The 15,497-nt window shown below is 55.5% G+C and overlaps 2 protein-coding genes across 2 annotated transcripts; both read left to right on the top strand.

The window, feature by feature from the left end:
- Nucleotides 1-8,230: 8,230 nt before the first annotated feature.
- Nucleotides 8,231-9,342, top strand: B0H18DRAFT_1120599 (E1-E2 ATPase-domain-containing protein; the record flags this gene model as incomplete). Its single annotated transcript, XM_048034162.1, has 3 exons — nucleotides 8,231-8,320; nucleotides 8,399-8,619; nucleotides 8,688-9,342. 3 exons carry the CDS (start codon nucleotides 8,231-8,233, stop codon nucleotides 9,340-9,342), a joined length of 966 nt encoding a protein of 321 aa, XP_047891763.1.
- Nucleotides 9,343-13,643: 4,301 nt separating this feature from the next.
- On the top strand, nucleotides 13,644-14,941 carry B0H18DRAFT_1120598 (uncharacterized protein; the record flags this gene model as incomplete). The annotated part of the gene is made up of 5 exons (XM_048034161.1): nucleotides 13,644-13,716; nucleotides 13,776-13,963; nucleotides 14,014-14,190; nucleotides 14,280-14,616; nucleotides 14,670-14,941. The coding sequence occupies 5 exons, from the start codon at nucleotides 13,644-13,646 to the stop codon at nucleotides 14,939-14,941; spliced, it is 1,047 nt and encodes a 348-aa protein (XP_047891762.1).
- Between the last annotated feature and the right edge of the window lie 556 nt (nucleotides 14,942-15,497).

Below are 15,497 nucleotides of genomic sequence, written 5' to 3'. Positions count from 1 at the left end.
CAGTACTACACAGACGAGGTACGCGGTACTAAGATGCAAGGGCGAGTTTGTAGGCTGCGATTGGGAGAAGTCTAAGGCAAAGGGGATGATGCTGTTCTGATACGGGATTCCGAACCGGACAAGCTAGGGGAAGCGATAGTACTAGTAGGGGATTCGAAGATGATACGATGGAGGCCGCGCTCATCGAATCAACGACCACGCAACATCCTGTGTTCTGTATGAGTGACGGTTTCGTGGAAAAATACTTACGGGCAAGTCTTACTTTCGCGTGACTTAGACTTAGTGGAATTGGCGCCCAGTCGACGTGCCCGAGGCGAGACCGAGGCGGCCTTGCCAAATCGGGATGAACTTCGCACTTGCCGAGGGCACTGCATGCTCCAGACGGTTTCCCCGTTATTCTCTGTGACGCACAGTGTTCCTTCATTCACTTCTGTCATATGAGTTACAATATCTTTGTCTTTCGAGTTCATGAGAACCACGGGGACTAGTAGTATTGGCTCTCCCCGGAGTCTGAATTTTCTACTGAAGCATCTCAGGCCATACATCTCGTTGATAATGATTTTTGAGAGGAGTTTCACGATCCGCTTCTGTAGAATCATAAGCAGGCTTCCGCATTCGTGCTATCCATGCCGTGCAATGAACAGCACCGCGCGAAGACAGAGTTGCCATAAATGACTAATGATTCCGCATTGGGCAATTGACCAGCCACCGAAGCGAAATCAGGTGTTCTAGGATGGTGCATACCAGTGCCACCGATCTTTGCCTCGCCGCAATCAATATACAGTGCTGACATGGCCAGAATTATCGGAGATCGTAGAGACCAAGTGTACGAAACGGAGCGAAACTATGTCTAAGGTGTGCGGATCACGTGTCAACTAAGTAGTAAGTCTTACACGATAACTAAGTCCTGAATGTAAGTATTTTTCCGTGATAACGACCGTCATAGTTCTGTCATCGACACCGCCACATTGCTGTTCCTCGCAAGCGCGATTTAGCGAGGACAGAGCTACGTAGACGAGGCACAGCTCCCTACCAGGCGTGGCACCCTGTGTGGTATCGCGACCCTCATCCAGCAACAATTCGATCTGAGCAGCAGACACACCAGGCTGCACAGCCTGGGATGTCATGCGACTCGCTTGAATTACTGCGAGCTAACGCACGGCGGTAATGTCTCTCGTCTAAGGATACTGATGTTGGTACACGATTGCAGATACCGCGCAGGATTGTCCAGAGGCCCGACCACCGTTCTGAAGGACCCAGGTCCAACCTCAAGTTCAAGGAGACTACTAGTCCTCAGCGATGGTTGATGTTCACTGCTCAGCGCTCAGCGTCGGGACCGTTAAACTTCATCGTCAAGCTTTAAACGCTCACTGGCACCTGGGCCACTTGGAGCGATCGGAATGTCCGAAAATGGACGGACCGTGCCGTGACCGCCAATCCCGTTAATCAGTCTATCCCGAGTACGTACTTACAAGACCGTTGAGCGTCTCCATCTGCTAGCACCTTTGCGTGGTCGCCATCGCCGTCGTTACCGTTGCTGGAGACGGGAACGGTGGCAGGCGCACTCGCTGAGTCCTTCAGCATTAATGGCCAACTCAAATTATGGGCTCCAGTATAACCTTGATCAGGAGGGCCAGGCGGTCACGACCACATCACGGTATGTTTATCGGAATGTTTGCTATGACCTGCTATCGACGCGTTGACGGTGTGTAGATTCAACCGCCCAGCACGCGGCTACACGGGCGCAAGTCGACCGCGGAGCGTGCTCGTCGCGGGCATGGAGAACGGATAACCAGACATATGGGACCTTACGAAGGTCGTCGCAAATGCTAGGTTAGCATCATCGACCACTGCGCGTCGTTCGTTCAATTTTGATACGTCCAACAGTCCGATAGAGTCCCTAATTGCAGGCAACTCGACACACGGGCCCCGTACGGGGACTTCAAGTTGACTTCAACCCGGCTCAGACAAACTTGTTCTCATTAGGTGCGGTGGACTGGGAGCTGTGTATGCCTATCTATTGCGCCTTGATGTATGCGGATGTATGGGTGTACGGTGTCGTTGGATATACGGTCTTTTTGACTGTCTCGGTCACCATGACTTTCGCGCGGTGCTGCTTGCGACCCGCAACCAGGTACCTGGGGTATACTCGGAACTGTAACAGGCCCGGGGCACCCGACTTCAGCTGGGGCTTTTTCATGACATCTGAACGAAGCTTGACATTATCAGTAAAATTCGTACATAGTAACCAAGTTGGTTAAAACATACCTATCACCATGATTGAACCGAGTCTCAGTGGCGAGATGCATGACGCAAGGAACGCGGACGTGTGCACGAAACAAGCACATCCTGCGTATCATTGCCGGACACAGCACGTACGATATCTCGAACTTCCGCGACCATCTCTGCCCAGAGGGTATGAGCAACGATGCGTTCGTTCGGCCTCAACCCCCTTCCTCTCCGAGAACTCGTCTACACCACTCTCGAGCATATCAACATGTTTCTCACTTTTTCGCCCGCCGCCACTGTGCAGGGTGTCGATGCCGCCTCTCCACGGAGCACCTCACTCATTCTGTCGGACTCGATCAGCTCACTGTAGAGCATTCTAAGCATAGAGGATATGTCGTGGTCCTTCCGGTCAGACTCGCGGAAGACATGATGGGCCCTGACTGGCGTGCGCATTGCTCCCGGAAGCCGCCTGTCGAGCACCTATCTACACTCATCACGTCGCCCACGTCCATCACTAACCCGTCGTTTGATGGCGTCGACCGGGAAGACCCCTTCGGCTTCGAGATCCGCCCGCCACCCCTCTCCGTCAGGTGTGTCCGACGAGCGAGACCGTGGACATCCCGCGCGCGATGATGCCGGCGCCGAGTCGAACGATCTCGACCCTGTGTCCATTCCCCGGATCAATGCTCACGCACATGAGGGCGAAGACAAGACGAGCATTGCTCACCGGCGCCGGAACTCTGTGGAGCTACGATGCTGAAATAGATGCATGATGTACTCACCGTCATTGGCCTGTGAGCATAGTACACGAGGCACCCCCGACAAAAATGGGGCAGGAAGTGCCCGCGTCGTCGACCTTGGCCGATGACGAGGCTGTCATGGATGATGCATGAACGCAGCTCCTTGCCAGTGCGCATAGCTCGCGAATCACAATGTTGAGCCTGCGAGATGGAAGAATGGCAACTCACCTGCACGTATCCATCATTGGGCGGCGGGCGAGGGCAAGTTGACGTCGAGACCGCATAAGTGACTAAGTGGGGGTTGGTTGAACGTTGAACGTTGAACGTTGAGTGGGGGTGGCGGTAAATAAAGTATGAGACGGAGACGAGTGTTGGGATTCTCTACGCCGACGACACGCAGGCACACGAGAGCTTACATAGGTCGCCGAAGGGTGTCGTCGTAGGGTCAAAGGAGAGACGGAGGTTAGCTCCCTCGATGCATCGACAGGTCTTGCAGCTCAGATGTGCATGTGACCAGGCAAGGCGCCAATTAGACTGACTACGGTAGTCAAACGGTAGTAACGGTAAAGTACTTAAGTACCAGGTCACGGTGCTGTCGAGCTGAACAGCCCCCGGTGATCCAGATCAGTATCACCCGAGCCGCTCAGAGTTTTCTCACGTTATGCCAAATGGGCGTGTATAGTCGCTCGTCGAGAGCGACGTCGACCTCATATATAGAGGAAATTGACTCAGAGTCCATGATTGAAGAGGATTCTAAGGACCAGCGTCGGCACTGCAAACCACGGAAAAGGCAGCCATCGCATCTCGCTGGGCTTTTGCAGACTCGTCTTATTGCGCCAGGCGTATACGCGTCCATCTCGCCCTCCGAATTCACGCGTCATCGATTCATCATCAAGACGACTAGAGAGAGGAGTCCCTTAACGTTTGTGCTCCATATGCGCTCGTCAGACTACGAATGCTACAACTCTTGTGATCGCTGCTTGAATCAGTACTTATATGTAGGTATAAGCGCTAAGACACTGAGCACTGAGCTCGCTGGCTACCGTTTCGCTCATACCGTCACTGGCAATTGTCCGACTTCGCTCTCAGGCCTCAACGTTCGAAATTCTACTCCCGCCCGACCATGTCGTTTGAATCGTCAGCTGTGTACTTCGTCAAAGTGGACCTGCATACGAGTGTACCCGAGCCAGCTCCATGTCTCACCAGTGTCACTACGACCGCGGATACATCACTTAGTGCCACTGAAGTCTCCCCCGTCGAACAGGCGAGTCTACGCTCCGGTCTACCTTAGCTGTTACCATGCTGAAGAACGGGTACCCATAGCCTGGGGCAACTGTATCGCAAGATCATATGATCAAGCGTTGTGCACACACGGGATGCCCTTCTACTGGATGTGTTTCTACAGGTCCGTCACGAATGACTCGGTGTACGGGTCGTCACGATGGATCCGTGGTGAGGTTGAGAATCTCTCTAGAAAGCGTGAATGGTGGAGGAGAACGGTTGTGTCCTTCGGTGGGCGAAGACATCGCGATCATTGACAACATCGCTAGAGACCCACTGGTGCGTCTGTCAAAAGTTGCAACTAGTACATATGTGATGGTCTCAAAAACCTGGATCATTCAGGTACACAGCGATGCGGTTCCTGACTTGGTCAGCGTCTCTGCTCAGTCGGAGCATATAGTGAGTGTCAAACTACTGCTACGCCGTGTGTTGCTGAGATAGGCTTTCAATCAGATGCTCTTGTCCATTGTGCGTGGACCCCAGGAGCCGCAGCAATCTGAGTACCTGTCGATGCAGTCCTCGTGCGTGCATCTTCCAGATTGCTTGAAGCGTATTCGACTCAAGTTATCGCAACGTCTGCCAGCCGATTCCAGGGAGCTCGCTGCATCAACTAAGCAGCTCGCGCGCAAGTTGGTCTCAAATCCGATTCAGAGCGCATAATACTCGTGAGTCGTCGCTGTCCGAATTGCGGCTGCAGAAATATGATTGATCTGGTTAAATCTGCGTCTACACTGTTTCTACACTGTTTCCCAACATGCGGTCACATCGAGTCCGATCCTGCTTGCGTTGCGGACCTACGAGTGCATCGTGTACTGTATGATTGTTCCTTTCCTCTCCCCACCACACCACTTGTTTGTGCCTTCCCGACAGCAGCCCTCCATCCGTGCTTCCTTTGCATCCTCTGCAGCAGTGCAACAGTACGCATACTTTTGTCAATTGCATACTTACCTTTCCCATGGTGACGCCTTGGTTTTGAGTTGCCATGGACACCTGTCGGATGGCACGTCCTCGACTCCGGTCGGTAGGCTGCATTCCGTCGCATGCGCCTAACGACCACTGGACTTACTGATGCTTCAAGTTCCGCGCATGGAGTCTCGGCACGGGGAAATTGGATACTGTCCAGTTCTTGAGTGCCAATCTGGAAAACCTCCATCCCTTGTTCGCCAGACCAAGGCTCTCTTCCGAAAATGTTGGCCCCTCAGCCATATCACATCGCTGGTAACGGCAAATATTCCGTGAGCCTTTTTTTAATCGGCTGATGGACGTTCTAGCGTCCCCTGACCCGCTGCGCCACCGCGCACCGTCGCGACTCGCCGAGTCATCCAGCCCCTCGCGCGCTGACGCGTCCTTCACCAACGCCGTCTCCGAGTCAGCGTCGACAAGCGCGACCGCGAACCGCCGACGACCCAACGCGTCTCGGGCCGCGATTGACATGGTTCCGTCCTCGTCGTTGCCTTTGTCATCGCACGTCCCAGTACTGTCCCCGTCCCGCCCCCTTCTGGATCGTAGTGGCCAGGCTAGGACATGACGTGCACAGACACACTTCTGGCGGCAGACCCGATGCGTTGCAATGATGTTCGCGTTGGCGAAAGGGTCGGGTGATCGCATCCGCAATTTGTCAAACTGTTTGTTTCCCTGTACGTTATGTTCCCCGTCGCGCACCCGCCGCGTCCTTCCTTCCGTGCACCTTGCTGTCCCGCCCACTACATGCCTTTCCAAGCATTCTCGCCGCCGCATCACATCGTCGCCACCACTCTCGCGTCTCCCTCCGTCACCCGCCGCCACCCTTCGGCGCCCCGTCGTCGTCAAGAAGCCGCTGGGCGCTACAGCGTCCCCGGCCGACGACTAAATGGACCCACCCTCCTCCTCCTCCCTCCCCTGCGCGTCGTCCACGTCTACGCCCTATCCTATCATCCACGTCACTCCGTGCCGCTCCCGCCACAATCCCGACCCGTTATCCGATTATACTGCTGCTACGGCACATCGCGCGCCTCCAGTCGTGTAGGAATCGCCGCCCTGTCATTCCGCAGCCGGCATGCACACGCATCTCGCGCCAAGAGTACTTATTCACAAAGACTCCCAATGACCTCTTGGGAATCACGCACCCCCGCGCCCGCCTCCCGGCACGCACACTCTGAGCGCATTCAACTCTCCCGCTGCGCGCACGCGTGCCCTGGCGCTCGAGGCCGCGCTTGGTGGTCCGGACCCGATGGTGGCGCGTGTGCTGCGCGAGCTACGGGCCACCGCATTAGCTGCCGACCATTATCTCACGTCTAGCGGCCAAATCGCTGCTCGCAAGTTCGGGTTCATGGGCGAACGAACATCCCGGAACCGTTCTTCCTGGCACCCTCATGCACTCTGCCCCGGGACCGCCCCGACGCCAGCGTCCACCACCACTCAGGCAGCTCCCTTGGTGTCGGCTGCGTCTGTCGCTACTGCGCATGCTCCCGCCTCGATCGCTACTGAGGAGAGTTCAGACAGGACCAGCGATCATCGATCATCACCCGGTCCGTCCGCCCATTCCCCGCCAGCCATCTGACTACTAACCGGTACCAACCTCCGGTTCGCCGGAGTTGATCAGAAGCGTTTTGAAGAGATTGAAGCCCGCATCGAACAGTACAATCGCGTCCTGTATCGCGACACCACTTGCTACGGATCACAGTGAGATCGCGTAACGCTTCATTCCATTGATGCATACTATACGAACTGCAACTGTACCGCCCTGATAACACAAACTAGACTACAGCGCATTAATTCATACAGACGATCACCCTGCTCTTGCACTCGTCGTGCCTCACCATTCAGTTGGGAATCAAGGGAAGTGTGCGGGGCGGCGTCTAGCGAGCCATCCGCATCCGCACTCTGATGCGAGACATCCTCATTACCACACTGGCCACGCGCATTGTATGGTTGCTGGCGCATCTGCGAAGGAGTTGGCGGGCGGATAGTCAAGTTGGCGGGCGAGTGAGTGACAGCCGAGTTGAGAGTGGGCGAGTGGGTGGATGGCCGAGCAAACGGACGTGCGAGGGAACGGAGGCGTGAAGGAGCGGGCGTGCGAGGGAGCGGGAGAGAGAGCGGACGAACAAGTGAGCGAGAAGCAAGTGGGCGCACGAGAGGACCAGTACTTGAGCAAGCAAGCGACCGGAAGACAGATCAGTGTCGGGTGGGCGAACGAAGAGGCAGGCAGACGGGCGACTGGATGAGTGAGCTGACAGTCAATGGACTGCGGATGGCGCACCAATGAACGGTCGACCGCGAACGATAATCTGTTGGTTCGTCAAGTAGAGTGGGCGCCTTTAGTACGTAGGTCGTACCTTTCGCTTGCGAATCGTTGTGCCCGCTTGGCTTGCCCTTGCTATGGCCTTCCCCCTCCTAGTCCTGGACCTGGTCCTGCGCTTTGCTATCCTCTTCTTGTCCTTCGCCTCGCCCTCTCCTCCCCGTCCCATGCTCGCTGCGATCATGGAGGCTCTTTCATCCTGTAACTACTGGGGTGTTAGCCCGAATATGCATGACCGACTCACACGTCACCAGGGGTCAAGAAGAGGCGGTAGCTGAGCTTTCCCTATCCCATCGAAGTGCGAACACTGCGAGCGTATTGATGTGCGGTCAGGCAGGCACAGTGGCTAGGGGAAACTCCGGAACCGGTGCTTGGAACTTCAGCGCTTCATGATCAGCTCGCGCGCGCGGTGACGAGTCGTCGTACCCTCCTCCCTCCACATCGTCCCAAACCCTGACCGCGCTGTTCATCGCGTGACAAGCTCTAAGGTAAGCCCGAAATGGGTGCTAGGTCGAGCGGGTACACATTGGCCTATGATAGCAGGGCCGTGTCGCACACAGAATACACAAGGTACTGCTACCGCTAGCGCTGTCTTCCTCTCTGCCTGACTAAGGCTCGAGTCGGAGGAGGAGGAGGAGCAGAACACATTTCTCCAGGTTCATCGTTCTCATTTATCCTCTCGTTTGGAATGCTCATACAGTTCATGGTATTCATGTGGGACCCACTATCGTGGGTCATGGAGGGTGCCTCGCTTGCCGCTATCGCCCTATTGAGGAATTACAAAACTTCGTCGGTATCATCATCCTTCTGCTCCTGAAACCCGGTCTCGATTACTCGGAGAGCGCAATGCCGATAATAACTTACTGTGAAGGCACGCATAGACTCCCTCGCTCCGAAGACCAAGGCCGAACGCGCTGGCCAATGGAAGGAGATTGAGTCTGCGGATCTCGTCCCTGATGACATGGTCTCGTTCAAGAGCGGTGACATTATTCCCGCCGACTGCAGTCTGACAGAGTCCATCAACGTGTCGCTCGACCTGGCTGCCCTCACTGGCGAGTCGTTGCCTCAGAAGGCTGACGATCAATGCTTCTCGTACGTTGAGTCTTATACTGGCTTTGATTGGACACTGACTGTATGCGCGTAATGGCTCAACCTGCAAGCTGGGAGGGATTAAGGGCGTCGTCATCTCCACCGGTCTCCATACGTTCATCGGTCGCCCTGCGTCGCTCGTTGGTCAGGACGGCGACATCACCGGTCACTTCCCGAAGATTCGCACAGATCGGCTCTTTCTGCCTGATCTCCAGCGGTATCTTCGTCATTGCCGGGATTTTCTGCGTGTACGCTGGTTTCCACTACAACTACTGCCATGGCCTCTATGGTATCCTAGTGCATTTGAACGGTGGCATCCCCATTGCCGTCTTGTCCGTTACCCTGGCGCTCAGCAGCTTGCGAAGTACAAGGCCATCGGCACTCGTATCAATGTCATTGAGGAGCTCGCCGCTGCATTCTGTGTTCCGACAGACTGGCACTCTGAAGATCAACACACTCAACATCGGCCGCGAGACCATTCACCCTTTCTCTGTTGAGGATGTCATTCTCTGCGCCGCGTGCGCTTCACGAACTAGGGCGCTATCAACTCTTGCGTCTTCGCCGCTCTCGCCGACATCACTCGCGCGCGCCTTGGTGTCAAGCTGCTCGACTTCAAGCCCTTCATCGCACGGTCATACCTACCGTGAGGAGTCGACCGGCCGCCTCAAACGTGTTATCAAGGGTATGTATGACCAGTATCATGATCGAGCTCTGCACGAGCCGTAGGACCGGGGAGCAAGAGACCAAGCTCGAGGCCGATGTTTTAAGTTGGCCGCGCGCGATCTGCGAGCGCTCGCGGTCACTTACGAAGAGGTTGAGGGCGATGATTTCGATAGTGAGTAACGGTTTCAAGCGATCGACAACGTCAAGGTCAAGATGGTTACTAGTGACCAGCTCGCCATCGCGAAGGACACTGGCCGTCGTTCCGGCGACCACATATGGCCAGATAAGGTACTCAAGAACGGTCTCGAGGCTGGTACAACCGTGCATCACTCGACGAGATAGCTTTCGACACCGACGGCTTTGTCATCTCTTTCCCGAGCACAAGTACGAGATCGCCAAGCGTCTTTAGGGTCTCGCCCACTTCGTCGCTATAACTGGCGATGGTGCTAACGACGTCCCTGCCCCGCAGACGTCGGTATCACCGTCGAGGGTGCTAGCGACGACGCTGCCTGTTCGCTGCCGACATCGTCTTGACGGAGCCTAGTTTTTCTACTCTGGTGGGCGCCATCCGGGGACCGCGCGCCATCTTCCAGGGATGTTCAATTACTCGATCTATGCCAGCGCCGTCACGATCCGTCGTCTGCTTTGCCATCCTGGCCATGCACCACCCTATTGATTAATCCTCGCGTCTGCATTACACTACGGCGCTCGAACGGTGGCGTGCCGCCCCGAGTCCCACCCGAGCTCCGTGCGCAAGTGCTGCGGGTCATGCACGCTGCCAGCCGGGCTCTCGAGGCTACTGCCAGTCTTCGCGATGTTGACGGCCATATGGGCCATAGAGGGTAAGCTTCGCTATACTGTAGTCAATATACACTCGACATCATGCATATGAAGAGCAGGAGTATCATGAGCGAATGCTATCGGTTACGGTAGTAGCTGAGGGCTTCCCGGTCACCGTTATCCATGGCAGTTGATGTCATTTGTGAGACTACTGTGATCATGTCGTCGCATAGGTGGACGAAGGTTGTCGCAGACGTATATGCTCGCCTTACGAGATGGCGTCGGTCCCGTAAGTCTTTGGACGACCGTGCGCATGCAGCGGGCGGCCACCGCACCATCGTACCACCGGAGCGCTGGGCGAGACATTGCATTGTACGTTCTGCACGAAAACGCCGGCGAAGCACTATTACTCGCTCAGTAGGTACTGCTTTGTGCATCGCCGCCGCTGTAGGACTTAAAAGAAGGCTAGTGGACATCGTGCAGAGCATCACAAGCTTAACTGGTGCACACACAGCTGTCGTCGTCGTCTGGCCTTCTACTACAATGAGTACCTCAGGAGATGTCTTGGTAGCTCGGAAGCCTGATGCTCGGAAGCCTGACCTCCCTATTGATGACCATCTAAAGGACATACTGGTGATCTCCTCTGACGACGATCGCGGCGGAGCTCCCATCCCAAACGTGCTACGAAGCCGTCTCGCAAGGCACGCAAGAACGGAAAACCAGATGCCGGATCTTCAGCTGTGACCGTCATTGAGATCTCTTCCAGCGATGACGGCATCAACAATCGGTCGCCCAGTGGCGCAGCAGAGGTCCGCCAAACGACGCTTCATACCAGACCAGTAAGTCCTATCATCGTGCCCCATATATTATAACAGTCTCATCAAAATGTCTTTCGTCCTCGCCAGCAGTCGAGAACGCCACATGATAAAGTGCCAGCGGCGCCTAGAGGACGCCGCGGTGCACCTGCAGATGTCCAAGTATGTATATCTCAGCCTGCTCTCATAACGCATAACAACTTAGCGTCATAACAGATTGTTTGTTCGTCCTTTAGCACTCCATGTTGTATACTGACGTGCTTAGGTGCATAAGCAATCGGAGACGGAAGCTCATATGCCAGGAGACCGCATGAAAGACATGAAGGTGTGCCTGATCTGTTCATTTATTCGAATGGCACTGAGGCCTGGATGAAGCTGGTTAGTATTCCGTGATGTGCGGCGACCATGTCATCCTTAAGCTCATCCAACATATCCAGGCATTAGATTATTGGATGGGAAAGGCAGATGAACAACAAGCGACAGCGAACACGACGAAGGTGATCCATATTTGAATGATCTTGTGTTTGTTGCTCACATATTCGATAGCTGGTCAGTATTCTTGACGCATATGGGGGCTCGTTCTCATCCCGGCCAGGTTTTGAACCAGCTGCAGACGAAGTTAGCAGAATATGAGGAATTGATGACAGCGAGCAAGGTGGGACCATGATCATACATTTAACGATTCATGCGCGGCTCACAGAACCACAGCTTGTGGGTTTTGTTGCCTTACACCATGACGTTCAATCTCAGTTTTGTCTCTAGGAACTGGAGCGGTCGAACAGAAAGGTTATGGAAATGGAAGGCGCCGCCACTGCAGCACAGGTGATGTCCTCTTTGTCTATTTTGAACCATGTGTCCTGAATGTGATTGATGATAGATGGTCCGTTCGCCCTATGTGTCCAGCAATTACCATCTTCTGATGCTACTGCTGCTCTAGGAATGTCAGCAATGGATGGAGGAAGCCACTAAACAAGGTGCAGAATTGAATGAAGCGTCGGTGCGTTCACGTAGGGTTCGTTGCTGCCTTCGTTGATTGATCTCAGCACTTCTCTGGACAGGCCTTCGTGAAACGCTTGATTGAGAATACGACTTGTGCGATTTGTTCGTCGGTGTATTCTAGGCCCACCATGTTCGTGTCTACGCTTCTCTCAGTAAGATGTTGTTTGCTCAGCGGTCTATTTATACAGCACGCAGTGTGGGCATGCGTTCTGCTGGTCATGCCTATACGACTGGCTTCGGTCGGTAGCGTTGCACAACGAGCGCACATACGGTCAGGAGCCTAGGCAGCAGTACACGTGCCCTCAATGTCGCACTATCTTAACTGCAAAGCCGTACGAGGGCTTGGCGCTCAAGGAGATTGCAATGCAGGTCGCACACCTCACGAAAGAGGACGTTCGTCCCACTGGAGAGCTTCTCGCGGGCGTATGGGACCTTTTCTTCTAAGCAGTAATATTCATGCGACTGTTCTCACCGAGCAGCCACTATGCATCGTACCGTAGTGATCGTCATAAACCGAATATGGAATTGAAGATGCCAGTTCTGTAGCTTCATCTAGGAAAGCCTGAGAACTTACGTCCCGGCGTTTGCCGTCGCAAAGCTGACATACCTATTTACCTCTCGGGAGATGTACGTGATGACTAGTCACTAGTCACTGGCTGAATGGACCCCTCCTCCTCCTCCTCCTCCTCCTCCTCCTCCTCCTCCTCAAAGCGCTACTTCTCGATACTCTCAACTCCGGGACCTACTCGGGCAAGTGCTCACCTCAAGGCTTTACCGGCCGCGAGCAGAACCAGCAGCCCATGTCAAGCCTCTACAAACTCCCCTCAGTGCCGATCCCCCGTAGAGCTAGAAGTTATGTATGATGGTCGTATGCTCGGAGCTCGCATCGGACAGCCAATGGGAGCGAGCGCTCGTTCGAGGCCTCCGCACTGCTCGAGACATCACGAAATAGAGAACGCTGTCACGCGTCGCGAGCCTTATGGCGCGCAAACGTGAGGACTAAATGGAATCCCCTCCTCCTCCTCCTCCTCCTCCCATCATGCCATCATGCATCATGGCCCATCCAACGGTGTGCTTCAACTCATCCCGGCTCTCCCAGCGCCATCCTCAGGCCCTCTGCCTCCCGCTGCCGCCTTGTGCCCCGCCGCCTCCGCCCTCTACCCGCGCTGCCCTAGGCTGCCTAGGCACTCCCTCGGCTCCTATTTGGTGTCGGTCTGCCTCTATCTGCATCTTACATAACTCTCGATCCACGCCCCCACTCTCCACCATGGAAATCGCTTTCGACACAACGTGGTATCCTACAGCCGCCAACTTCTCCCAAACGCTACTACGTCCCCATCAACCCTCCACAACAAGCCCCCGCTGCGCTACCGAGCTCGCCCACCGCTGTTAAATCAATCAGCCTTCAAACTGCGACGCGCTGGGTCACTGACATGCGCTGCCTCGCAGAGTTGGAAGTGACTGCGGAAGCTTCCGCGCGTCTTCCGCGCAACAAGCCGGGCACGATATGCGCAAGGGCCGGCGGGCTTGTTCACGGCACTGGTCGTGTCAAGCCCCTCAAGCGCGACGACACCGTCAAGCAGGCAAAGAAAACCTGACCCCGGAGGCCGGGGTCGATACAAACTCGATGCACTCGTCAGGTCCGCATCGTAGTCGTCTCCAATCCCTTTTTGTACTGCTCCGACGGAGGAGGAGGAGGAAGGATCCGTTTAGTCGTCGACTGACAGCCACAGGTGCCGCTTGGTCGACGTGCATTCCTCGTTCGGCGCCATGGATATGGAGTATAATTCCGATCGCTGCACCTCTCCTACCCTGCTCCCTGGGCCATACAACTCCTACTCTGGTTTGTCTTCGAGCGAGAGCGGTGCGTCCTTTGACTCGCGTTCCTCGCCCAGTCCGGAGCCACCGACTCTGCGAATAACATCGATGACGACGAGCGCGCCCCCCCAGAGGCATACGTAGCCTTGATCAAGCTCCTCCTCAACCTTCCTCCTCGACCCCCACCGGCACCCCCACACATTAGCCGAGATGCCGGCGAGAGCACCGCCTCCTACTGCGCCTACCCTGCCGAGGAGCGTCGCGAGCGGAAGGTCATCCTCGGGTGGACAGACGGCTCAAATGCATGGCGCACGGCGTCTAGTACAACCTCTCCGCACCCCTCGACATGTCCAAACCACTCTACGAGAAACGTGTGCGCCGCGCGTACAAGGGCTTCGTCGCGGGCAGCCAGCGCTCTCACAGCGGAGTCTACTCAGCCTCTCGACGATCACCTTCGATGCGGCCTGCCGTTGACGCGTTGACGGCTTTGCTCCCTGCAGTGGCGCGAGAAATCGCGGCCGGCTTGCACATGCGCTCGCATTCGGAGGCGGACGAACTGAGCATGTGTCCCCTCTTCCATTCTCGCAGCGACTCGCGCCGATCTGTCACGGGCGCGCTCTCGACGTCGTCCACCAGCTCGACGCGTTCTATGCCTGCGGCGACCTCGGTGCGGCGCAGGGAGGGTTCGTTGGTGTAGTCCGGCGCCGTGTTCCGAACGTGAAGATGATGCGGTCGCCGTCAACGATGACGATGCCCAGCCTGACTAACGCGGGCAGCAGCTACGGCTACTATGGCTACGGACGCAAGCCTGGCCCTCTCAGCCGACGGAACAGCGCTGCCAGTATGGAGACCACGGACGGCCTCGAGACCGAGGCTGATCTGACAATGTGGCCTTCGTCGAGAAGCCCGACGAAGAAGTCGACAGGTGAGTTTGTTGTGTTAAACATAATATTGCGGTCGCTAACGAACGGCTTGCAGAGGACTCTTGGAGCTATTCTGACGACACTATGACGTTCCCCGTCCTCCAGACCCCGAATAAGGAGAAGCGCGTCGAGCGCAAGATTATCGACAGGAAGGAGCACGACGTTGAGGTCGAGGTCGAGCTACATCAGCCACTCAAAAGACCATCTCCTCTTCCCTGGCAAAGACGTCCGCTAGGGTTTTCGCTTCCCTTCCGCATCGTATCGCATCTCGTTCCGACTCTTCTGCATCACGACCCACGCGCATTGACCATACCCCCTGCATGCTAAGTTATTCCGACGACATACCGGATGACGCTCACGGCGCCGCCAACTCACTCATTCCTCAGTATAAACCTGCTAATCTCCTCGCTGTCGACACACACGCATCCTCTCGCACACGCATCCTCTCATCTTGCGCCACCATTGTCCGTCGCTGGGACATATTGTACGGGCTCCTGCCAGAATTGTGTCCTCTTCCACTCTGGTCTGCCCCACCCATTATTCGCTGCATCAACCCACCGCTAAGCTTACTTGCGTTCGCGCGCCGAAACTTGTGCATGACTAACGACCCGGTTTGTTCGTCGCCTTTCCGCTCCTAATGTTGTCTTCCGTCCTCTTCCGCCTATGCCTTCGTCGTCGCACTGTTTCTTGTTGTCGTGTACCGTCATCCTCATTCTCGTCCCTTCGCGTGCAGCATCCCGCATTGCATTATACCCATGGACTGCGGTTCATATTGTTTTATCCATCTTTTTCTTCGCCTCGATTTCCGCCGTTCCTTTGAATAATTTGGGTGCTGAACTCGCCGTACTACTAGCAATGGGATGTACGATTCGCTACGCATACT

Source organism: Fomitopsis serialis (assembly GCF_022376445.1).
Source record: "Fomitopsis serialis strain Sig1Antser10 chromosome Unknown B0H18scaffold_49, whole genome shotgun sequence".
Taxonomy (NCBI): domain Eukaryota; kingdom Fungi; phylum Basidiomycota; class Agaricomycetes; order Polyporales; family Fomitopsidaceae; genus Fomitopsis; species Fomitopsis serialis.
Note: the sequence above shows the minus strand (reverse complement) of the source record. Positions and strands in the feature narration are given on the sequence as shown.